The sequence below is a fragment of the Mustelus asterias genome, chromosome 9 (genome assembly GCF_964213995.1).
Source record: "Mustelus asterias chromosome 9, sMusAst1.hap1.1, whole genome shotgun sequence".
NCBI lineage: Eukaryota > Metazoa > Chordata > Chondrichthyes > Carcharhiniformes > Triakidae > Mustelus > Mustelus asterias.
Genome location: NC_135809.1, coordinates 65,407,525 through 65,433,678, shown reverse-complemented (window position 1 = coordinate 65,433,678; position 26,154 = coordinate 65,407,525). Strand labels below are relative to the sequence as shown.

Genomic DNA, 26,154 nt, shown 5'->3' with positions numbered 1-26,154 from the left:
CAAACTGTTTTCACAACGACATGTTTCCCACACCTTGCCTCCCGCTGGAGTCGCTGCTCCCACCCCCGACATGAAACAAGTTGTGGATGAATTGGGAAAATTTTGCTCAGAGTGCAATAATGAGGAATGGACAAAGCAACGAGATTGAAGTCAATGAAAAAAAACCTGACGTGCAGTACAAAACAGGCAATCAATTCACTCAGCCCATTACACATTCCTGCCGATTTCACCACACAAAGCCTACTCACGGTAAATATCAGAAAAACCCTGCCACATGGGTGCAAATCAGAGACTGAATTAACTTATCTGTAAAAGCAAATTAGCTTTATCTGTATCCCATCTTTTTGTGTTAGTGTTTGTGTGAGCATGCGCTTGTGTATGTGACTAAGTGTGAGACATTGGGGGCAATTTTCCCATTTTCATTCTAAGTGCTGGATGGACTTGAAACGGGGAGATTTTCAGATCTGACTTTTGGGCCCATTTTTAGCTCCCCCCCATACGCACTGTGCCAACAAAATTTTGAGCGCGTCAGATTCGCGCTGCAGAAGCCAGTAGGCGGGGCTTAACACACCTGAAAGACCGCAGAGGAACGCAGTGTTCGTGTGTGCAGGCCTCTGGTGCTGCACATGTGCATTAACAGTAGCAGGTGTCCGACAGAAAACAGAGAGCTGTCAGGCCCCTGCTACTGCAGGCTGCCTGAAGCAGCTCCCTCCCCCTGCAATTGCAGGGGCCCGTGGCCTGAGCTACAGCCCCTGCCGAACCTCCCCTATCGCCCAGAACAATTGCGGACCCCCTCCCCCCCATTGATCACAGACCTGCCACCCCCACCAATCGCAGACCGCAGAGTGGCAGTGGGCTCCCTGCAACCCCCCCCCCAGTGATCACGGACTGCAGAGTGGCAGTGGGCCCCCTCCCCACTGGCCTCTCCCTCCCCAACCCCCCTCCCCCCACAAATCACAGACTGCAGAGTGGCAGTGGGCTCCCTGCAACCCCCCCCCAGTGATCACGGACTGCAGAGTGGCAGTGGGCCCCCTCCCCACTGGCCTCTCCCCAGCAGACATTACCCAGGTGTCCAGTGGGCTTTGCCTAGGTAGTCTGGCACTGCCCAAGGAGCACATTCCCCTTGCCCTCAGCCTCTCCGGGAGCCTCAATGGCCTCCGGTTCCACCAGCGAGGCCAAGTCAACTGCTCATGGGGAGCATATCTATTCCTCACTGACGTGAACCTTTCACAGAGAGGTCATAAAGGGGGGCCCCCAAGTCTGGACTGAGCGTCAGGCTAGATAAGCAAATGCAAATCTTCATTTCAATGGATTTAAATATATTAACCTGCCTCTCGTCCATTTCCAGCGAGAAGCTGACCCCGTCAGATATCTGGAGCTCATAAAATGGTGCCAGCCACGAAAACCAGCGCCGATCACACCGACCACTGAAAACAGGCGCAACACGATGGTAAAGTCACCCCTGTTGTGTCAATTTGGGATCAGTGTGAGAGAACAAATAGCCTTAATTTCAAAGCTCAGGAAAGCTTGCTGCTGAATAATTTAATTGGGATAAACACTCCAAGGATAATAAACTGATTACAAGCATTAAGAGAGCACATATATTCTGTCATGACAATAGGACTAGTAAGTTTGTGGACGACACACAGATTGGTGGATTTGCGGATAGCCATGAGGATCATCAGAGGATACAGCAGGATATAGATCGCTTAGAGACTTGGGCAGAGAGATGGCAGATGGAGTTTAATCTGGACAAATGTGAGGTAATGCATTTCGAAAGGTCTAATACAGATGGGAAATATACAGTAAATGGCAGAACTCTTAAGAGTATTGATAGGCAAAGGGATCTGGCTTGGAGGGCTGAAGGGCCTGTTCCTGTGCTGTAATTTTCTTTGTTCTTTGACTTGGTTGCTTTTTAGAGTATTGATCGGCAAAGGGATCTGGGTATACAGGTACACAGGTCACTGAAAGTGGCAATGCAGGTGGAGAAGGTAGTCAAGAAGGCATACGGCATGCTTGCCTTCATTGGCCGGGGCATTGAGTTGAAAAATTGGCAAGTCATGTTGCAGCTTTATAGAACCTTAATTAGGCCGCACTTGGAATCGCGTTCAATTCTGGTCGCCACACTACCAGAAAGATGTGGAGGCTTTGGAGAGGGTACAGAAAAGATTTACCAGGATGTTGCCTGGTATGGAGGGCATTAGCTATGAGAGGTTGGAGAAACTTGGTTTGTTCTCACTGGAACAACGGAGGTTGAGGGGCGACCGGATAGAAATCTACAAGATTATGAGGGGCATGGACAGAGTGGATAGTCAGAATTACTAGGGTGAGGGGCAAGGTTTAAAGGAGATGTACGAGGCAGATTTTTTACACAGAGGGTGGTGGGTGCCTGGAACTTGTTGGATGATATTGGAATAGTGTGCCTGGAGGTAGTGGAAGCAGATACGGTAGTGACTTTTAAGGGGCGTCTTGACAAATATATGAAACATGGGAATAGAGAGATATGGTCTCCAGAAGGGTAGAGGGCTTTAGTTAAGTCGGGAAGCATGGTCAGTGCAGGTTTGAAGGGCCGAAGGACCTGTTCTTGTGCTGTAATGTTCTTTGTCTTGACTGCTTTTTACCCCATGACACTCTTATTTCCATTTAAAGACTGAACCATTTGGATCAGGGGGTCTTTTGTTGACCAAATGAATGTACCACAATGAGAATGAACAGTTAGGATTGTTGCTGTTTCTCTTCCTGAACCTAGTGGTGAACAAGGCAGACTTTTATCTGATTTCATGATGAGTTTTTCCTGGACCAGGTTGCTAGTCTGTCACCAGAGGCTTATAGAACATAGAACATCACAGCGCAGTACAGGCCCTTCGGCCCTCGATGTTGCGCCGACCAGTGGTACCAATCTAAAGCCCCTCTAATCTACACTATTCCAATATCATCCATATGTTTATCCAATAACCACTTGAACGCTCTCAACGTTGACGAGTCCACCACTGCTGCAGGCAGGGCATTCCACGCCCTTACTACTCTCTGAGTAAAGAACCTACCTCTAACATCTGTCCTATATCTCTCACCCCTCAATTTAAAGCTATGTCCCCTCATGCTAGCCAACACCATCCGAGGAAAAAGGTTCTCACTATCCACCCTATCTAATCCTCTGATCATCTTGTATGCCTCTATTAAGTCACCTCTTAACCTTCTTCTCTCTAACGAAAACAACCTCAAGCCCCTCAGCCTTTCCTCATACGATTTTCCCACCATACCAGGCAACATCCTGGTAAATCTCCTCTGCACCCTTTCCAACACTTCCACAGCTTTCCTATAATACGGCAACCAGAACTGTACGCAATACTCCAAATGCGGCCGCACCAGAGTTTTGTACAGTTGCAGCATGACCTCCTGGCTCCGAAACTCAATCCCTCTACCAATAAAAGCTAACACACCGTACGCCTTCTTAACAACCCTATCAACCTGGGTGCCAACTTTCAGGGATCTATGCACGTGGACACCCAGATCCCTCTGTTCGTCCACACTACCAAGTATCTTACCATTAGCCCAGTACTCTGTATTCCTGTTACTCCTTCCAAAGTGAATCACCTCACACTTTTCCGCATTAAACTCCATTTGCCACCTCTCAGCCCAGCTCTGCAGCTTATCTATGTCCCTCTGTAACCTGCCACTTCCCTCCGCACTGTCTACAACTCCACCGACTTTAGTGTCATCCGCAAATTTACTAATCCATCCTTCCACGCCCTCATCCAAGTCATTAATAAAAATGACAAACAGCAGTGGCCCCAAAACAGATCCTTGCGGTACACCACTAGTAACTGAACTCCAGGATGAATATTTCCCATCAACCACCACCCTTTGTTTTCTTACAGCTAGCCAATTCCTGATCCAAACCACTAAATCACCCTCAATCCCATGTGTCCGTATTTTCTGCAAAAGCTTACCATGGGGATCCTTATCAAAAGCTTTGCTGAAATCCATATACACTACATCAACCGCTTTACCCTCATCCACCTCTTTGGTCACCTTCTCAAAGAAAGGCTCAGATTTATAGGCTGGGATACACCACTCCACATCAAGCATGGCTGACCACAAATCTCTCCTGCTCTTACCACCAGTCATTGGCATGTTTGGAAGGATTTGCAGGTTGACACTCAACCTATTTGAACAATTTATGAATGCACCTTCCTCGGCCATCAGGTCCTGGGGTGGTTTTCCAAACCAGAGCTTCTGGCTCAGAGGCAGGGATGATACCCATTGCACCACATAGTCAGGGTGGGAGAGCAGAAAAAGATCAGAGAATATTTTGGAGAGGGAACAGGAGAAAGTGGAAAAGGAGGAAGAGAGGACACAAGGCAAATATTCAGTCATCAAACAACATTCAAGAACATAACTTCCCATGAAATGTTGAATAATGCTCAGATTTTATTTATCCAAGTAGCATATCTCCTCAGAGGTATCTCAGTCGTGTTCCCGGCCTATCCCATTTGGAAAGTTACATCCTCTTGAGACATCCCATCCTCCACTCGTCCATTTCATTAATATTCATCATGGAATGGATATTTAGGATGGTCAACAAACCTGAGATGAAGCAGAAAAACATGAAGGTAACACAACAAACGTAAACAAAAATTGAGATTTCCCTCTAGGTGAGTGGGTTGAAGAGGTTAATAAACGTACAAGTTTAAAAATCAAATAATCTGCTACATTTTCAGAGACAGGGAGACTCCAAGAGACCTTGGGTAGAATTTTCCCGCCCCGCCCACCACAGGAATTGTAGCGGCGGGGCGGACCACACAGAGGCCCACTGACCTCGGGCAATTTCTGGTCTCTGGGCGAGCACAGCCGGAAAACCCCACTGCAGGTGTTTTAACTCTTGGCAGACCCAGATCACAGTCAAGGTCTTAAAACTCTGAATTTCAAAGGAGGCTTCAGTCTAACAGCATACATACAAGAATTCAATTGAACCATGTGCAGTTACAGCTGGTCAGTTTCTGTTAGAACAAGAAACAATTGACAAGGGAGGTTCATGTACTACTGGTCAGACATAGCATACTCGTTACAGTAGATGAGTAAGGAAAAATGTGTACTTGTTATTACAAGTAGACATGCTCAAATTGTAATTGGACAACTATAATCGCATGTTACACATTATGTATTACCAATTATTTGTGAATGGGTATAGAGGTAATTTCTGAACAAACATACACCTTTGATTGTGCATGCTAATTCCTTCTAATCGAATCTGAAAGTATAAGTGCCTGTGTAATGCTTTGTTCAGGGTTCTCTGGTGCGGCACCTGCAGGAGTACCAGATTCCTAGCTATAGCACAAAAACCCTGTTTTTGTCCCACAACAGGGGTTTAAGTCAAAGCTGAGTTAGTTCCATCTTCACAGCTGACATTTACACGCACTAAACACTTTAGGCAACTTCAGATTGGATGAGATTAGTTTCAACCAATACTTCCATGATACATCGAAGTTGTCAAAAACTCGGCAATGTGTTTTTAATTTAGAACAAAGAACAAAGAAAATTACAGCACAGGAACAGGCCCTTCGGCCCTCCAAGCCTGCACCGACCATGCTGCCCAATTTAACTAAATTCCCCTACCCTTCCGACGACCATATCCCTCTGTTCCCATCCTATTCATGTATTTGTCAAGATGCCCCTTAAAAGTCACTACCGTATCCACTTCTACTACCTCCCTCGGCAACGAGTTCCAGGCGCCCACCACTCTAAAAAAAAATCTGCCTCGTACATCTAAATTAATTTTTAGTCAGTAAGGGAATCGAGGGTTATGGGGATAAAGCAGTAAAGTAGAACTGAGGATTATCACATAAGACCATAAGACATAGGAGCAGAATTAGGCCACTCAGCCCATTGAGTCTGCTCCGCCATTCAATCATGGCTGATACTTTTCTCATCCCCATTCTCCTTCCTTTTCCCCATTACCCCTGATCCCCTTATTAATCAAGAACCTATCAGTCTCTGTCTTAAAGACACTCAATGACCTGGCCTCCACAGCCTTCTGCGGCAAAAAGTTCCACAGATACACCATTCTCTGGCTGAAGAAATTTCTCCTCATCTGTGTTTTAAAGGATCATCCCTTTAGGCTGAGGTTGTGCCTCAGGTTCTAGTTTTTCCTACTAGTGGAAACATCCTCTCCACGTCCACTCTATCCAGGCCTCAAGTATCCTGTAAGTTTCAATAAGTTCCCCGCCCCCCCCCATCCTTCTAAACTCCAACGAGTCCAGACCCAGATTCCTCAATCCTTCTTCATATGATAAGCTCTTTATTCCAAGGATCATTCTTGTGAACCTCCTCTGGACCCTTTCTAAGGCCAGCATATCCTTCCTTCGATACGGAGCCCAAAGTTGCTCACAATACTCCCAAATGGAGTCTGACCAGAGCCTTTTACAGCCTCAGAAGTACATCCCTGCTCTTGTATTCTAGCCCTCTTGACATGAATGCTAACATTGCATTTGCCTTCCTAACTGCCGACTGAACCTGCAGTGAATCTTGAACAAGGACTCCCAAGTCCCTTTGTGCTTTTGATTTCCTAAGCATTTAGAAAATAGTCTATGCCTCCATTCCTCCTTTCAAAGTGCATAACCTCACACTTTTCCACATTGTATTCCATCTGCCACTTCTTTGCCCACTCTCCCAGCCTGTCCAAGTCCTTCTGCAGCCCCCTGCTTCCTCAATACTACCTGTCCCTATTCATATCTTTGTATCATCTGCAAACTTAGCAACACTGCCTTCAGTTCCTTCTTCCAAATCGTTAATGTATACTGTGAAAAGTCGTGGTCTCGGCACCGACCACTAGCACCAGCTGCCATCCTGAAAAAGATTCCTTTATCCCCACTCTCTGCCTTCTGCCAGTCAGCCAATCCTCTATCCATGCCAGGATCTTACCCTTAACACCATGGGCACTTAACTTATTTAACAGTCCCCTATGCGGCACCTTGTCAAAGGCCTTCTGGAAATCTAAATAAATCACATCCACTGGTTCTCCTTTATCTAACTTCCTTGTTACCTCCTCAAAGAACTCAGACATTTGTCAGACATGACCTCCCCTTGACGAGGCGTGCTGACTCAGTCCTATTTTATCATGCATCTCCAAATACTCTGCGACCTCATCTTTAATAGTGGACTCTAAAATCTTACCAATGACTGAAGTCATTGGCCTATAATTTCCTGAATGCTGCCTCCCTTCCTTCTTAAACAATGGTGTTACATTAGCTACTTTCCAGTCCTCTGGGACCCCCCTGCCTCCAGTGATTCCTGAAAGATCACCACCAATGCCTCCACAATTTCCTCAGTTACCTCTTTTAGAACCCTGATCATCAGATCAGTCATGATCTTATTGAATGGCAGAGCAGTTTCGATTGGCCGAATGGCCTACGTCAGCACCTCTGTCTTATGGTCTTTCTGCTAAAATGGCCTATCCTTTGGAGATCGGCAGGGGATGTTTTCAAAGATCCCTCAATTCAGAAGATGATGTTGGCTGGTTTGATTAGTCACTCAATTGACTAAATTCCTCAAAAGAGTTCAGAGGTCAACCTTGGCTTCCTGTCCCGAGAAATTCATGATGGCCAGAGCTTGTCTATAACAGCTGGCAGAGAAGCAAAGACAAGGCAATCTAAAGGTATAGTTACCCATAATGCACTTTGCTCAGTGAAGGAAGGTGAGATTTGCTCAGACTGCTATTCTGTTCATTCACTCAGGATTTGTAAATTAAAATGTCTATTTATGGAGATTCAAAGGTCAGGATTTTACAGAGTGTTGGTAATCCCATCCACTGAAAAGTCAGGAGCAACCCCGTTTCGGCCAGTCATGGAAGCTACAACTGCATTTGACAATCTTCAGGTAATTCACTGCCTGCAGTTGGAGTTTCCGGACCAAAGGTCCCACCACCCTCACCACTCACCCCCTGCTCCCAAGAGCTGCTGACCAACCAATCCACAGGATGCCCAATCAGAAGGATTCCTGCACCCTCAGGCCACAAAGAGGTCTCACAACACCAGGTTAAAGTCCAACAGGTTTATTTGGTAGCACAAGCCACAAGCTTTCGGAGCGCTGCCCCTTCATCAGGTGAGTGGGAGTTCTGTTCACAAACAGGGCATATAAAAACACAAACTTAATTTACAAAATAATGGTTGGAATGTGAGTCTTTACAGGTAATCAAGTCTTAAAAGGTACAGACAATGTGAGTAGAGAGAGGGTTAAGCACAGGTTAAAGAGATGTGTATTGTCTCCAGCCAGGACAGTTAGTGAGATTTTGCAAGCCCAGGCAAGTCGTGGGGGTGACAGATAATGTGTCATGAACACAAGACTCGCATTCCAACCATTATTTTGTAAATTGAGTTTGTGTCTTTATATGCCCTGTTTGTGAACAGAATTCCCACTCACCTGATGAAGGGGCAGCACTCCGAAAGCTAGTGGCTTGTGCTACCAAATAAACCTGTTGGACTTTAACCTGGTGTTGTGAGACTTCTTACTGTGCTTATCCCAGTCCAACACCGGCATCTCCACATCACAAAGAGGTCACCAGATCTGCTGATCTGCCCACATGAAGTGCCCACCCAATGCTGGTAAAATGCCAGCAAGGGTGGGAAGAAGCCCCCAAGTGCCAATTAGTCTGAGGGAGGAAGGACCATGTTCCCCCTTTCCCATCATTGGCAAAGTATCAGTTTTAGCAGGAAGGTCTCCCCTTCCATCCCACATGATTCTACATGCCCCATGCCTGCCAGCTCGCTCCCTGAGCCCAATAAAATCACAGCCATTCATTCGTCAGGCAGTTTTTGGAAGACTCTAGAAGTATATCTAATGATATGTACAAGGCTATTTTTAACAATCCTCAGATAAGATGCTGGATGTGGAAGAGTAAAAATAAACTCATACTCACAGGAAACACAAGGACCATTTACTGATATGGAATCAGATGGAGTATCTAAATAAAATTTTCAATGCATGTGGGTGTCATTGGCTAGGCCAGCATTTATTGCCCATCCCTATTTGCCCTCGAGAAGGTGATGAGCTGACTTTTTGAACCACGGCAGTCCGTGTGGTTCAGGTACAGCCACAGTGCTGTCAGGGAGGGAATTCCAGGATTTTGACCCAATGACAGTGAAGAAACGGCAATATATTTCCAAGTCAGGACTGGGAAGGAAACTTCCAGCTGGTGGTTATCCCATGTGTCAGCTGCTCTTGTCCATCTAGGTGGTAGAGGTCACAGGTCTGGAAGGTGTCAAAGTTGCTTTGGCGAGTTGCTGCAGTGCATCTTGTAGATGGCACACACTGCTGCCACTGTTCGTTGGTGGTGGAAAGAGTAGATTTTGAAGGTGGTGGATGGGTGCCAAGTGGGCTGCGTTGTCCTGGATGGTGTTGAGCTCCTTGGCTCTCGTCGGAAATGCACTGATCTAGACAAGTGGAGAGTATTCCATCACATTTGTACCTTCTGGTGGAAAGGCTTTAGGAGTCAGCAGGTGAGTTACTCATTTCAATATTGTAGAATGGTTGCAGTACAGAAGGGGGCCATGTCTATCCCAGTTATTTGCAAGAGAAACTCACCTAATCTTGCTTCTCTACAGAATTATCTAATGTCATTCTGGGGGTCTAGATTGTGTCGACCTGCATCACACCATCAGCTGGTGTATCCCAAAGACTAAACGCTCACTGCATAAATATCCTTTCCTCACACCAACATTCACCATGAATCTGTGTCCTCTGGTTCTCAATTCTTCAGCCAATGGGAACAGGTTCTCCCTTTCTACTATATCCAGACCCCTCCTGATTTGGGACAATACTGTCCCATTTCCTCTTAATCTCATCTTCAGCACATCGGAAGACACGGAATGAGTTTGAAAGTGAGGCTTATAGAGTCAGAGGTTTACAGCATGGAAACAGGCCCTTCGGCCCAACTTGTCCATGCTGCCCTTTTTTTTAAACCCCCAAGCTAATCCCAATTGCCCGCATTTAGCCCATATCACTCTATACCCATCTTACCTATGTAACTGTCAAAATGCTTTTAAAAGACAAAATTGTACCCGCCTCTACTACTACCTCTGACAGCTTGTTCCAGACAATCACCACCCTCTGTGAAAAAATTGTCCCTCTGGACCCTTTTGTATCTCTCCCCTTAAACCTATGTCCTCTCGTTTTAGACTCCCCTACCTTTGGGAAAAGAATAGTAGTCAATTTATTGGGTACAGGGAATGAATGGAGTTGTGAAAATTCAGGGATGATGGAAACGTGTGCCTTTGTGGAGTGCAGTAAAGGATGGATCACAAACTATTTGCTGAAATTAGCACTGACAGAAATCAAATTCAAACAGCCTGGACTTCAGTGCAGTCTTAAAACTGATTCCTTCATCGGTCATTCCCGCACACGCCACACCCAAGCTAATCACATGGTATTCAATAGTCATAAAGTCATTGGGTTGTTACCCATGGGTGGATAGGCCTGAAAAACAATGCACTTGGAAGGTGTCACGGCTTCTGGAAACTGCAGAGCGCTATTGAATTGCTTGTAGAGTTTGAAAGGGGTGTGGGAAGCAACAATCAGCAACTTTCCAACGGACAGCATGGGGAACAGAGGGGGTCTGGGACATGGCTGAGCATTGCTGTGAGGAACACAGCAGGTGGTCATGGCTGCAGGGTGAAGTCCCTTTTATACAACTTCACACTGCAGTTCATGGCTGCAGTGTGAAGTTGTATAAAAGGGAGATTTAAACTCATTTGCTCAGACAGTGGTCCAGAGTTGCCATCAGTAGAACTGAGAGGCCTTATTTTGTGAGGAGTGTGTGTTTGGACTCTTGACAGGGATGTGATGCTGCAGTTCTCCATGGCAAACTCTAGCCATCCCTGCTTGGTCTGGTTTGCTGAAGCTGTTCCTTCAGATGGAGAGAAGAGTACAGCTCCCTGTCCACCACAGCCTCAATCAAAGCCTCAGTAAAGCCTGAAGCCTCCCAAAGATGGGTGCCCAAACCATCGCTGGCCTCTGCCTGTCTAGAACCAGAAGACATAGGCCCTGATTTTACTGGCATGCCCGCCCAAGGCTCGCAGAACAGCATTCTCCATTGGCCTCGGGCGCGATCTTACGAGCCTCGGGCGAACATCCCAGTAAAATTCCAGCCCCAGTCTCAGAATAAAGAGGTGCCAATTTAAGACTGAAATGAGGAAAAATTTCTTCTCTCAGAGGGTTGAGAGTCATTGGAGCTCCTTGCCACAGAGAGCTGTGGGGCAGAGTCCTTGTGTATATTTAAGGCTTAGATAGATAGATCTTTTGATCAGTAAGGGAATCAAGGGTTATGGGGAAAGGACAGGAAAGTGGGTGTGAGGAATGTCAGACCAGCCATGACCCTGTTGAATAGTGGAACATGTTTGGGAGGCTGAACGGCTGACACCTGTTCTCATTTCTTTATGGTCTTAATGGAGGAGTTGTCATGCCAATGGTTCATTATTCAAAATCTCAATGGGTGTGTGATACAAGCTCAAGAAGCAGAATTTGAGGATTGATTTCATGTTGAGAATAGGAGTTCCTGCTCACAACCTTCCAAAGGAATGTCAATAACACAGGTTCCGGGCATTAGCTAGTGTGTCCTTTATGATGAGACTACAGAAGGATATAGATAGGCTGGAAATTTGGGCAAGGAAATGGCAGATGGAGTTCAATCCTGATAAATGCGAAGTGATGCATTTTGGTGGGAATAATGTAGGGAGGAGCTACACGATAAATGGAAGAACCATAAAGGGTGTAGAGACGCAGAGGGACCTGGGTGTGCAAGTCCACAGATCTTTGAAGGTGACGTCACAGGTGGAGAAGGTGGTGAAGAAGGCATATGGCATGCTTGCCTTTATAGGACGGGGCATAGAGTATAAGAGTTGGGGTCTGATGTTGCAGATGTATAGAACGTTGGTTCGGCCGCATTTGGAATACTGCGTCCAGTTCTGGTCGCCACACTACCAGAAGGACGTGGAGGCTTTGGAGAGAGTACAGAGGAGGTTTACCAGGATGTTGCCTGGTATGGAGGGGCTTGGTTATGAGGAGAGATTGGGGAAACTGGGGTTGTTCTCCTTGGAAAGACGGAGGATGAGGGGAGACTTAATAGAGGTGTATAAAATTATGAAAGGCATAGATAGGGTGAACGGTGGGAAGCTTTTCCCCGGGTCGGTGGTGACGTTCACGAGGGGTCATAGGTTCAAGGTGAAGGGGGGGAGGTTTAACACAGATATCAGAAGGACATATTTCACACAGAGGGTCGTGGGGACCTGGAATGTGTTGCTGGGCAAGGTGGTGGAGGCGGACACACTGGGAACGTTTAAGACTTATCTAGACAGCTATATGAACGGAGTGGGAATGGAGGGATACAAAAGAGTGGTCTAGTTTGGACCAGGGAGCGGCGCGGGCTAATTGTTCCTTGTTTCTCGTTTCAAGGCTTCATTCTATGATCATCTTGCTGGTGCCAGTACAGAGCGAGACTGCGGATAGTTGGGAACCTGTCTCGGGGGCAGGGAATTCATATGGTGTTCGTGGAAGTGGAAATGACTAGGGTTGGGAAGCATTTTCCGATCAGGGCCAGTGTGATCTCCTGGACTCGTTTCGATCGCCTCAGGGGGTCGGAGAGAAATTTCCCAGATTTTTTTTTCCCCATATTGGCCCTGGGGTTTTCACTCTGGGTTTTCGCCTCTCCCTGGAGATCACAAGGTCTGGAATGGGGGGGTGGGGGTGAGTTAATAGGTTGTGATGAACAAAGCATCGTAGCTGTGAGGGACAGCTCGGTGGATAGGATATTGGTATGTAGATAGGCTGGAAAATTGGGCGGGGATCCTGGATTCAGGATTCAATCCTGGACCGGGGAGCGGCGCGGGCTTGGAGGGCCGAAGGGCCTGTTCCTGTGCTGTATTGTTCTTTGTTCTTTGTTCTTTGAGAGCAAAATTTACCATAGAAACGTCAAGTTCCACAAAGCCACACTCACCAAATCCTGTACCAGACAGCCCTGTGCTCAGCAGGAGCTGACAGAATAAGTCGACAACCAATCCAAAATGCTTCTCGTCACACTATATTTGCTTAACCTCCAAGGGCTCCAAGTATTGGGGGAAAAGTTTCTGAGATCGGCAGTTAGGATGGCAAATGCAATGTTAGCATTCATGTCGAGAGGGCTAGAATACAAGAGCAGGAATATACTTCTGAGGCTGTACAAGACTCTGGTCAGATCCTATTTGGAGTATTGTGAGCAGTTTTGGGTCCCATACCTAAGGAAGGATGTACTGGCCTTAGAAAGGGTCCAGAGGAGGTTCACAAGAATGATCCTTGGAACAAAGAGCTTGTCGTATGAGGAACGGTTGAGGACTCTGGGTCTGTACTTGTTGGAGTTTAGAAGGATGAGGGGAGATCTTATTGAAATTTACAGGATACTGCGAGGCCTGGATAGAATGGATGTGGAGAGGATGTTTCCACTAGTAGGAAAAACTAGAACCAGAGGGCACAACCTCAGGCTAAAGGGACGATCCTTTAAAACAGAGATGAGGAGGAATTTCTTCAGCCAGAGAGTGGTGAATCTGTGGAACTCTTTGCCGCAGAAGCCAGGTCATTGAGTGTCTTTAAGACAGAGATAGATAGGTTCTTAATTAATAAGGGGATCAGGGTTATGGGGAAAAGGCAGGGGAATGGGGATGAGAAAAAAATCAGCCATGATTGAATGGCGGAGCAGACTTGATGGGCCGAGTGGCCTAATTTTGCTCCTATGTCTTAGAAGAGACTATTTTAACATTATCAATGTGAATAGAGAACAGCTAATCACAGAAAGCTTGATTACAGGGACCGGCTAAGTCAGAACACTGAAACCCAGCACAGTAATTGACTCAATTGTGTGTTACTTACTGTTTCATAGGTATATATCGCCAGTTTCTGTTTAGCCCATCAATTGCTTTCACCTCTTCATCAGTTAGCTGGAAATCAAAGATCTGCAATAGAAATGGATTCTATCAGATGGAAATTGCTGTGTTTAATTCACTATTACACAGCAACCCTTGGTCACACAACAGAAATAACCTCCTCCTATTGGAAACTGGAATGATACAGCACAGAAGGTGGTTATTGGCTCCATTGTCCCTATGTTAGTTCTTTGTTAGAGCTATCCAGCCTTTCCCCATACCATTGTCATGTTTTTCAAGAAGTATTTTTCTAGCTCTTTTTTGAGTTATTATTGAATCGGTTTCCACAGTCCTTTGAAGTAGGCCATCCCAGATAACAACTCACAATATCTGTGAAAACAAATATTTCCTTATGCTATCTCTGCTCCCTTTATCAATCATCTTAAATGAGTGATCTCTGCTTACCAATCCTCTGGGCATTGGGAACAGATTCTCATTTCTTTCATCAAAACAGTTAATGGTTTTAAACATCTCTGTCAAGCAAAACAATCCAACTATCTCCAGTTCCCATTTCGGCCCCTCATCCCCCATTCTAGTGACTCTCTCTGTACTCAAAGTCATTCCTCGAGAGTGCGACATCCAGAATTGAACATTAGAACTCACCGGTTAGGTCTCAACTGGAGTAAAGGTTTAGCATTACTTTCTTTTTTTTGACTCTATTAATAAAACCAAAGCTGCCATTCTCTTAACACAATTTCCTTGGTCCTGCCACCTTCAAACATTTGTTTAAATATAGCCCTCTGATCCTGCACCTGTTTACAATTGTGTGCATTTTATATTGCCTCTCTTGATTGAAGCAATCCATTTTGATAGGAACAATCTTCCATATGTTAAATTCCATTTACCATGTGCCTCTCTCTTCAATCTTCCTGAAGTCTGTTACTATCCCCTTGGCTGTTTACTACATTTCTGAGTTTGACGTCCTCTGCAAGCTCAGAAAGTCTGCCTGTTTATACCAAAGTCTGGGTCATTCATACGAAATGGCAGTGCTTCCAACATTACTGTATACCCCGCCCCGCCATCTTAAAAACAACTGATCACCCTGACTGGTCAGGGAGATGGTGCAGTGCTAGTGGCACTGCACTAGTAACCCAGAGGCTCAGACCTAATGCTTTAGAGAAATGGATTCAAATCTCACTCTGGCAGCTGGTGCAATTTAAATTCAATCAATAAATCTGAAACTATAAAAACCCAGCTGGTTCACTAATGTTCTTTCGGGAAGGAAATCTACCAGTCTTACCTGGCCCGGCCTACATGTGACTCCAGACCCACCGTAATGTAATTGACTCTTGTTTGTCCCCAGGGACAGGCAATAAAGCTGACACAGCCAGTAACGCCCATATTCCACGAAAGAATAAGTTTTGTGTCTCCTAGCCAATTTAGTACCCACATTGGCAACATTCCTTTAATACCATGGGTTTTAATTTTAGCTAACCATTCTTTTGTGGTGCTTTGTCAAATGCATTGCCTCCCCATGCAAGTTGAGGGAAAGTCAGGAACCAGTGGGTGAAAACAGTGGAAAACAATAAAACAATGAACATCTCCTCGAGGAATATTTTACCTCTGTGTTCTGCTTCATCCGTTCAGGATTGAAACTCTTTGGAATAACCACAACGCCACGTTGCACTTGATAGCGCAGCACAATTTGAGCTGGGGTTTTGTGATGTTTTTCACCAATCTTTTTCAGCTCCAGATCGTTCAGTAGGATGGGATCGCTCAGGTCACACCTGCATTGAAAATTGAAGAGAGTATTTGGAAGATCTGTATGTTTCTCAAAATTCCTCCTTTCTTTCAATACACAATGAATGCATGTGATTCCCCTTCTATCTCTGGATCTCTGCTTCCTGGAGAGCGGGGAAGGCAAGGTCAGTGAATATTGTTGAATCAGAGTATTATATATTTAAATGGTTGTACAATTGCTTTAAGAGCCAGTCATATGATCTGAGGGGGATGTCAGTGGTATTTCACAGTCTCCTGCTTTAGTTTCATTTTCCACCCTGTACAAGCAACATCTCCTGCAATAAATCTGTTAGTTTGAATCTAAGTCAACGCATCGTTTTGTTTAAAACCTACAACCTGTAACATAGTTAGGACGTTACACATCGGTAGATAGATCCAACAATCAGTCAAAGGTTATTGGGGATCGGTGGAACGTGGAGTTGAGGCCACAGTCAGATCAGCCATGATTGTATCGAATGGCGGAGCAGGCTCAAGGGACCGAGTGGCCTATTCCTTATTTGTATGTTCAAATGTGTAATAACTTGAGGTGACTTGATGTGGTAAATAACTAACTAAAGGATCTATTGATGAGAAGAACTAATACAATAAAGGGTTTAGCAGCGCAATTGTACAGGTCTATTTCTAGCAATGGCCTGACTCCAACCGAAGCCCTTCAGCCCCGGGAATGCTTGCCTTTGCTCCCGATTGGTCCAAGTTCGCATGCTCATGCTCCATTGGCTCCAGCCTAGTCACATGGCCTGTGAAGGATCACCCGTTAAAGGGGCTATGCTACCCACAATATGTATCTATGATAAATGTATATGATAAATGTGAGGGGATTCATTTTGGTAGGACTAATTTAAATGTGGATTACAGGGTCAAAGGTAGGGTTCTGAAGACTGTGGAGGAACAGAGAGATCTTGGGGTCTATATCCACAGATCTCTAAAGGTTGCCACTCAAGTGGATAGAGCTGTGAAGAAGGCCTATAGCTTTTAATAACAGGGGGTTGGAGTTTAAGAGCCGTGGGGTTATGCTGCAACTGTACAAGACCTTGGTGAGACCACATTTGGAGTATTGTGTGCAGTTCTGGTCACCTCACTATAAGAAGGATGTGGAAGCGCTGGAAAGAGTACAGAGGAGATTTACCAGGATGCTGCCTGGTTTGGAGGGTAGGTCTTATGAGGAAAGGTTGAGGGAGCTAGGGCTGTTCTCTCTGGAGCGCAGGAGGCTGAGGGGAGACTTAATAGAGGTTTATAAAATGATGAAGGGGATAGATAGAGTGAACGTTCAAAGACTATTTCCTCGGGTGGATGGAGCTATTACAAGGGGGCATAACTATAGGGTTTATGGTGGGAGATATAGGAAGGATATCAGAGGTAGGTTCTTTACGCAGAGAGTGGTTGGGGTGTGGAATGGACTGCCTGCAGTGATAGTGGAGTCAGACACTTTAGGAACATTTAAGCGGTTATTGCATAGGCACATGGAGCACACCAGGATGATAGGGAGTGGGATAGCTTGATCTTGGTTTCAGATAAAGCTCGGCACAACATCGTGGGCCGAAGGGCCTGTTCTGTGCTGTACTGTTCTATGTTCTAATGTTGGTAAGTGAAAATAAACTCAAGGATAAAAGGCCCCTGTCCTTTAAATCAGAATGTCTTGGTTCGAATGCTGGTAAATAAGCAGATTGGAGATGGTATTTTGTAAGAGTTTCGGTGTTACCAATCTAGTGATGTTTGGGCCATTGTAAGTGATAATTCATTCGAAAATAAGCCAGGATCTCCATCTCTGGCATGGATGTCAGAGAACTGTTTGGTTCAATTATGATGCCAATGTTCATTGCACAGTCACTTAGATGTGGTGTTCATACCAGTTCCCCTGGTTTCCCAATGAGCCTCCAGACCAGAATCATTTACTCCTTGCCACTGCAAGATCATTTCTGTGAACAAGGATCCATACCTGTCAGAACCACACAGAGAAGGAAGCTATTTGGACCATTGAGTCTGCACTGTGTGAAACAGCATTCTACCCACTCCCCATAACCTCGCACATTGTCTCAGTTTCAGTTATCAATCCAATTCCCTTTTGAATTTCTCAATCGAACCAGCTTCCATCACCCTCACAGGAAGTTCATTCCAGACACCAACCACCCTTTGGTGAAAACATTTTTTCCTCATATCACTTTTACTCCTTTTTCCCATTATTTTGAACCGGTGTCATCTTGAAGTTCCCTTGAGTGAACAAAGAACAAAGAACAAAGAACAGTACAGCACAGGAAACAGGCCCTTCGGCCCTCCAAGCCTGTGCCGCTCCTTGGTCCAACTCGACCAATCGTTTGTATCCCTCCATTCCCAGGCTGCTCATGTGACTATCCAGGTAAGTCTTAAACGATGTCAGCGCGCCTGCCTCCACCACCTTACTTGGCAGCGCATTCCAGGCCCCCACCACCCTCTGTGTAAAAAACATCCCTCTGGCATCTGAGTTATACTTCGCCCCTCTCAGCTTGAGCCTGTGACCCCTCGTGATCGTCACCTCCGACCTGGGAAAAAGCTTCCCACTGTTCACCCTATCTATACCCTTCATAATCTTGTATACCTCTATTAGATCTCCCCTCATTCTCCGTCTTTCCAAGGAGAACAACCCCAGTTTACCCAATCTCTCCTCATAGCTAAGACCCTCCATACCAGGCAACATCCTGGTAAACCTTCTCTGCACTCTCTCCAATGTCTCCACGTCCTTCTGGTAGTGCGGCGACCAGAACTGGACGCAGTACTCCAAATGTGGCCTAACCAGGAGTGGGAACAGTTCCTCACTATTTACTCTGTCCACAGCCTCAGGATCTTGATGACCTCCATCAAATCCCTTCTTAGCATTCATTTTCCCCCAAGGAAAACAATCCCAACCTCTCCAATCTATCCTCATATACATACTCAGAAAAGCAGTCTACTAAGGAGGTGGTGGACTCTGAAAATCTATTCCTTCCACTTTAACAGGATAATATCTCTGACTTCAGCTCTGCCCAGCTATTAGGCCAATACTCCACTGCCTGTGGGTTCAGCAATGTCAAGAACATTTCGCCAGGCCACATATTTGTGACTTTTTTAAAAATTCATTCGTGGGACATGGGCATCACTGGCTGCCCAACATTTATTGGCCATCCATATTGCTGTGGCCTTGGAGTCACACGCAGGCCAGGCAAGATTGGCAGATTTCCTTCCCTAAAAGGACATTAGTGAACCAGATGGGTTTTTCCAAAAATCGACAACGGTTTCATGGTCATCAGTAGATTCTTAATTTCAGATATTTTTATCGAATTCAAATTCCATCATCTGCCGTGGCAGGATTCGAACCTGGGTCCCCAGATTAGCTGAATTTCTGGATTAATTATCTAGCAATAATACTACTAGGCCATTGCCAGAAAAAACAGCTCCACCCATTCCTCAGTCTCCTTCACTTTTTGGGAAGAACACTCATTCATTCTTAACCTGTCTTTCCTATTCCTGTACATCACAGCAACAGAGGCACAAGAGGAGGAAGAAAATGAGGTGAAATATCTCCTGTCAACTATGATGGAACAAAAATTAGGAGAATTTTCAACTGATAATCCCTGCTGAAATGGTGGGACCTATAGCAGGCGAGGACCCTGGTTGCTGCTGGAGTGGATTAGGCCGAGACTCTTGAACTTATTCATGGCATTATCATCACCACTTCTGGGTTCCCAAGCAAAAGGGTGGGTAGAAACTCACATCGAATACATCAGCAGAACTCAGGAAAGGGGCAGGAAGATGGAGCTGGATTCTGATGCTTGAGTTTATAACAACCCTGGGAGAGGAGAGGAGAAAAGGGACAGCAGGTGGTGCTGAATTAGGATCTGTGGGACTGCTACAGTGATGTGATCTTTCATGAGGAAGACGACAAAAGAGTAACCAGGGAGAGAATAGGGCCTCTTAAGGAGCAACAAGGTCACCTATGTGCAGATCCACAAGAGATGGGTGAGATCCCAAATGAATATTTCTCATCAGTATGTTGAGAAAGGCATGGATATTAGGGAAATAATGATGTCTTGAGGAGTGTACACAATAGAGGAGACTGGAAGTCTTAAAGCGCATTAAGATAGATAAATCCCCGGGTCATGAAGAAGTGTATCCCAGGACGTTGTGGGAGGCTAGGTAGGAAATTGTGGGCCCCCTAGCAGAGATATTTGAATCATCGACAGCCACAGGTGAGGTGCCTGTAGATTGGAGGGTGGCAAATGTTGTGCCTTTAAGAAGGGCTGCAGGGAAAAACCTGGGAACTACAGGCTGGTGAACCTAACATCTGTAGTGGACAAGTTGTGAGAAGGTATTCTGAGAGACAGGATCTACAGGCATTTGGAGAGGCAAGGACTGATTAGGGACAGTCAGCATGGCTTTGTGAGTGGAAAATCATGTCTCAGGAATTTGATTGAGTTTTTTGAAGGGGTAACCAAGGTATATGAGGGCAGTGCAGTTGATGTTGTCTACATGGACTTTAGCAAGGCCTTTGACAAAGTACCACACAATAGGTTGTTGCATAAGGTTAAATCTCATGGGATCAGGGTGAGTTAGCCAATTGGATACAAAATTGGCTTGATGACAGAAGACAGAGGGTGGTTGTAGAGGGTTGTTTTTCAAACTGGAGGCCTGTGACCAGCGGTGTGCCTCAGGGATTGGTGCTGGGTCCACTGTTATTTGTCATTTGTATTAATGATTTGGATGATAATTTAGGAGGCATGGTTAGTAAGTTTGCAGATGACACCAAGATCGGTGGCATTGAAAAAGGTTATCTAGGATTGCAATGGGATCTTGATCAATTGGGCCAGTGGGCTGATGAGTGGCAGATGGAGTTTAATTTAGATAAATGTGAGGAGATGCATTTTGGTAAATTGAACCATGGTAGGACTTACTCAGTTAATGGTAGGGTGTTGGGGAGAGTTATAGAACAAAGATCTAGGGGTATAAGTTCATAACTCCTTGAAAGTGGAGTCACAAGTGGACAGAGTGGTGAAGAAGGTATTCGGCATGCTTGGTTTCATTGGTCAGAACACTGAATACAGGAGTTGAGATGTCTTGTTGAAGTTGTACAAGACATTAGTAAGGCCACACTTGGAATACCGTGTACAGTTCTGGTTACCCTATTATAGGAAGGATATTATTAAACTAGAAAGAGTGCAGAACAGATTTACTCAGATGCTACCGGGACTTGATTGTTTGAGTTATAAGGAGAGGTTGGATACACTGGGACTTTTTTTCCCTGGAGCCTAGGAGGCTTAGCAGTGATCTTATAGAGGTCTATAAAATAATGAGGGGCATAGATAAGATAGTCAACATCTTTTCCCAAAGGTAGGGGAGTCTAAAACGCGAGGGCATAGGTTTGTGAGAGGGGAGAGATACAAAAGGGTCCAGAGGGGCATTTTTTTCACAGAAAGGGTGGCGAGTGTCTGGAACGAGCTGCCAGAGGTAGTAGTAGAGGCGGGTACAATTTTGTATTTTAAAACGCATTTAGACAGTTACGTGGGCAAGATGGGTATAGAGGGATATGGGCCAAACGCAGGCAATTGGGACTAGCTTAGTAGTAAAACAAGGGGCGGCACAGACAAGTTGGACCGAAGGGCCTGTTTCCATGCTGTAATCCTCTATGTCTCTGACAGTCGGTATGGAAGTGGCCAGAGAGGTCAGTTGCAGCAGTGCAGTTTCACCAACCTGCAGCCAGTGCCCCCAGAGGACACAGAACTCCAGGAGGGTGAGAAACGTGAGGGGCAAAACACTTGCAGGTGCCAAACCCCACACCCTAACATTCAAAACATTCTCCTGCATAATGTTCCACACACACCTGGTAACTCCACTCATTCCTCTCTCAAACACCTCCTCACAAGCCCATCCAAAACAGTTAACACTCATTCCCAAGTGTCCACTAATGTTGGCCTGGTCTCCTCTCTGCACCATTAACTCCTCATGCCTGTGACTCTGCCGGCTTTCTTGCAGAAGAGAGTGCAGTTCTTTAGGGGCAGATAGAGACTTGTGGTGGGGTAGCAGGGTTAACCTCCCAGTGATGGGCACTGTGTAATGTGTGCCCACCTGCTCCACTGGGAGAGACCTTGTTCCTACAGGTGCCAGTGACAACCTGTCAAGGGAGCCTGAGCCTCTCGAGGTACTGATGCTTTGACATGTCAGGAGAGCTGATCCTCTGCCTGTTTGATCTTTCCTCTTCAGGCTGAATTTCTAGGTCCTCCCTTCTGCCCTGTGGCTGAGGAGATGGTGGCTGGTGCTGCTCCTGCTGTCAGTTCTGTTGGTGATGGTGTCATTGCTCCTCTTGTTCCTCATTGGAGTTGAAAAGTAAGCTTTTTAAGCTAATCCCATGCTATGATAAAGGCTGACAACAGGGAAGTGCAGCTTAAACCGAGTGTAGTGCCAGACGGTAAAGTCAACCCTCAAGAGATTGGCCATCACCTGTCAAGCATTGAATGCTCACACTGATAAGTGCTGTAAGCTGCAGCCTCTCACCTGATCATGGCTTCAGCTCTTCAGTTTCACTGATCAAAGCCTTCCATGCCTGCCAGTTTCTTTGGAGAAGCTCTCCCTACTATGCACTCACCTCAGTGATCCTGGTGAATCACTGACAGCTCAGGAGCTGGCTGCTAAAGGCAGAATGTTTGAAACAAGAGTTAATGATTTATTTGAATATTTTAATTACTTGCCTTATAGCTCCAAGGACCAACTGCAACCCACCCAGGTGAAACCCAGGTGTTCAGCCAACATCATTCTTAGGGAATTTAACTCCCCACATGACAACCATAAGATCACTGATGTAAGAGCAGAATTAGGCCATTCAGCCCATTGAGTCTGCTCTGCCATTCAATGAAATCGTGACTCATCTGACATGATAATCCTCAACTCCAATTTCCCACACCTTATTCCCATAAGCATCGATTCCCTTACTGATTAAAAATCTGTCCATCTCAGCCTTGAACATACTTAATGACCCAGCCTGTACAGCCCTCTGGGATAAAGAATTCCACAAATTCACTGCCCTCAGAGAAGAAATTCCTCCTCATATCTCTTAAATGGGTGACCTCTTACTGAGATTATGCCCTTTGGTCCTACCCTGTCCCACAAGGAGATATACCCTCTCAGCATTACCCTGTCAAGACCCCACAACCTCTCAGCATCTACCTTGTCAAGCACTGAGAATCCTATAGATCTCAATACGGTCACCTCACATTCTCCTAAACTTCAATAACCATCCTCTTCAAGCAACTCTAACCTCTGATATTAATGCTTCAAGCCAACTCTACCCTATCTACAGGGCAACCTCATCCATTTAACCTCAAGGCTTCACCTTCAAACTCCCTCATTACCTCCTGCCTAGCCTCCATTTATAACTAACTATCACATGTTCCTCCCAACATCTACCATGCTAATATGACCCGAATTCCACATCAATGGCTTGCACACTTTGGCTGCCAGTATGGACACAAACCCGTTACTTCCAATGTCCTTATTGTATCACAATAGGATTCCTGTTTCTTTAGTCATCATTTCAATCTGTACAGATTAACGCTGATCATGGTGCACAACTAGTACACATCACCAAATATGGCTGGATCAAGTCAATCATCAAGTGATGCTCCCCTCTGTCTTCCCATTCATGGAATGTGGGTGCCGCTGGCAAGGCCAACACTTGTTGCCGATCCCGAATTGCCCTTGCCTAAGTTGTGGTGAGCTGCCTCTTGAACCGTTGCTGTCCAAGTGGTGTAGGCACACCCACAATGCTGTTAGGGAGGGAGTTCCAGGATTTTAGTCCAGCGACAGTGAAGGAATGGTGATATATTTCAAGTCAGGATGGTGAGTGGTTTGGAGGGGAACTTGCAGGTGGTCGTGTGCCCATGTATCTGCTGCCCTTGTCTTTCTAGATGGCAGAGGTCACGGGTTTGGAAGGTGCTGTCTAAGGAACCTTAGTGAGCTCTTGCAGTGCATCTTGTACATGATACACTCTGCTGCTTCTGAGTGTCGGTGGTGGAGGGAGTGAATGTTTGTGAAAAGGGTGCCTAACAAACAGGCTGTTTTAGAACCACAGAGTCCCTACAGTGCAGAAAGGCGGCATTTGGTCCATCGAGACTGCATTAACCCTCCAAAAGAGAATCCCACCCAGGCCCCCCTCCACCATCCCCATAATCCTGCATATTTACCATCGCTAATCCACCTAGCCTACACATCTTTGTCCTGGGTAGTGTTGAACTTCTTTAGTGTTGTTGGAGCTGCACTCATCCAGGCAAGTGGAGAGTATTCCATCACACTCCTGACTTGTGCTTTAACTTTGGAGCTTCAGGAGGTGGTTACTTGCCACAGAATTCCTGGACTTTGACCTGCTCTGGCAGCCACAGTATCTATATGGCTAGTCCAGTTCAGTTTCTGGTCAATGGTACCCCCAGAGTATTGATAGTGAGTTCAGTGATTGTAATGCTATTGAATGTCAAGGGCAATGGTTAGATTCTCTCTTATTGGTCACTGCCTGGCACTTGTGTGACGTGAATGTTACTTACCACTTATCAAGCCAAGCCTGAATGTTGTCCAGGTCTTGCTGCATATGGGCACTGATTACTCCAGTATCTGAGGGGATGTGAATGTTGCTGAACATTAACCATTGGCCTGATGAATGCACAGTGATCATAGTGAGTAGTGGAGTAGGCTTAAGGGGCAAAAGTTTCTTTGCCTGTTCCTACTTCTTAGGATGTTGAACAAGATGCAGATTCAGCCAATCTAGTCACACAAACTCTCCAACACAGCATTCTTACCCAGGCCTATCCCGTTCCCTTAAGCACATGCATTAACCTGCTCGTCTCCCAAACCTACACATCTTGGGACACTAAACGGCAATTTAGCATGCCCAACCACATAACTTGCACATCTTTGGACTGTGGGAGGAAACCGGAGTACCCAGAGAGAGCGTCCACACAGTCACTCAAGGCTAGAATTAAACCTGGGTCCCTGGCACTTTGAGACAGCAGTGCTAACCACTGTGCACCACTATTAGGATGGAGAGTTTATTGATCTCTGCTAAAGAGCACTTGGAGCATTGTGATGGGCTTCAAAGACTCAGGGTGAGAAGGGGGTGGGAAGAAACTAGAAACTTCTAATCATGCAAGGTTCCTGTCCCAAATCACTGCCCAGTGATCCTCCTGTATGTGTAGAGAGCAGGAAGAGACAGTCTGCAATTCATTCCAAGAGTTGAATAGTCTATTAATGCTCACACTGAAAAAACTGCCAGAAACTGCTGTACTCGAGCAAGAGTCAGCGCCTAAAGTGGGGAAATACGGAAAAGTAGGTTTCATCAAATTCTAGGAAGGATGGGGGCCCTTGAGAGGGTATGAGAGAGATTTACCAGAATGGTTCCAACAATGAGGGATTTTAGCCACAAGGTTAGGCTGGAGAGGCTGGGGTTGTTCTCACTGGAGTGAAGAAGATTGAAGGAAGATTTGATTGAGGTTAGGACAGATTTAGATAAGGTAGATAGAGAAAAGCTGTTCCCATTGGCTAATGGTACAAGGATTAGGGGACAGAGACTTAAGGTTTTTGGCAGGAGGGTTGTGAGCGTTAATGAGCTGGAACTCTGCCTAAAAGGGTGGTGGAAGTAGTGATGACGAATGGTTTTGAAAGGAAGTTGGATGGGCTCTTGCGGGACTATGGGGATAGAGCGGGAGAATGGAACTGAATGGATTGCTGGAATGGACTTGTGGGGCTCCTTCTTTGTGTTTTACAACAATATGACCCTCAGTGTACATTTCCATTTGCTAGTGAGCTGGGATTATTGAGACTACCACAGCTTTCTGCAGCCTCATTCGCTCATTTTATGAATTTTGATCACCTTAAGAGAATTGTCAAAATGGCCACTGGTTTTTCTTTCCCTTCTGGTAGCTGATTGGCTAGTCAGAGGGTGGATTAGTGAACCATGTGACATATTGAGCCTGGATGGGGTAAACTTGCAAACATTTCTCGACCCATTTGATGAAACCAATATCATAAATCTCAAAATCCGCTTTGCACCCGGAGTCTCCAGCTCTCTGCACCCAGGAAGGACCTGCAAAGAATCACATCCGATAATACAGAATGTTCAAAATTGAGTTTTAACCTCTAGCTTGTTGATTTCGATAAGCTTACAAGTTTGGGTTTTGCGGTTTTCCCAAGGGACTGTAGCCCACAAGGACAATATTTTTGGATTTACAGTATTTCAGCAGTTTGTTCTGGTTCAAATATGGGTGACATTCAACCTGCAAAATAAAAAAGGCCAGAATGGGTAATAAATTCCCACAACATGAGGGGAATGTGACAAAACTTAATATCTGCATTGAAATATCTCAGACAAGCCCAGTGAACTGTTCCTGGAGCACAGAGTGTCTGCTCATAGCAGCGCCCTACAAACAGCAGGGCTTAGTAAAGGTAGATGGGTGTTGCTAGTCCAAAGATGTGTGGGTTAGGT

The 26,154-nt window shown here is 45.7% G+C and overlaps 1 protein-coding gene across 1 annotated transcript in view; it reads right to left on the bottom strand.

The window, feature by feature from the left end:
• Positions 1 to 4,408: 4,408 nt before the first annotated feature.
• The window catches only part of LOC144498725 (aldo-keto reductase family 1 member C23-like protein), an 84,030-nt gene continuing 62,284 nt past the window's right edge, over positions 4,409 to 26,154 (bottom strand). The window contains exons 6-9 of the mRNA XM_078220297.1: positions 25,836 to 25,945; positions 15,505 to 15,670; positions 13,891 to 13,973; positions 4,409 to 4,587 (exon numbers count right to left, since the gene is read on the bottom strand). Of these exons, the coding sequence (XP_078076423.1) occupies positions 4,545 to 4,587; positions 13,891 to 13,973; positions 15,505 to 15,670; positions 25,836 to 25,945 (402 nt within the window). The 3' untranslated portion in view covers positions 4,409 to 4,544. The remainder of the gene's footprint in view (positions 4,588 to 13,890; positions 13,974 to 15,504; positions 15,671 to 25,835; positions 25,946 to 26,154) is intronic.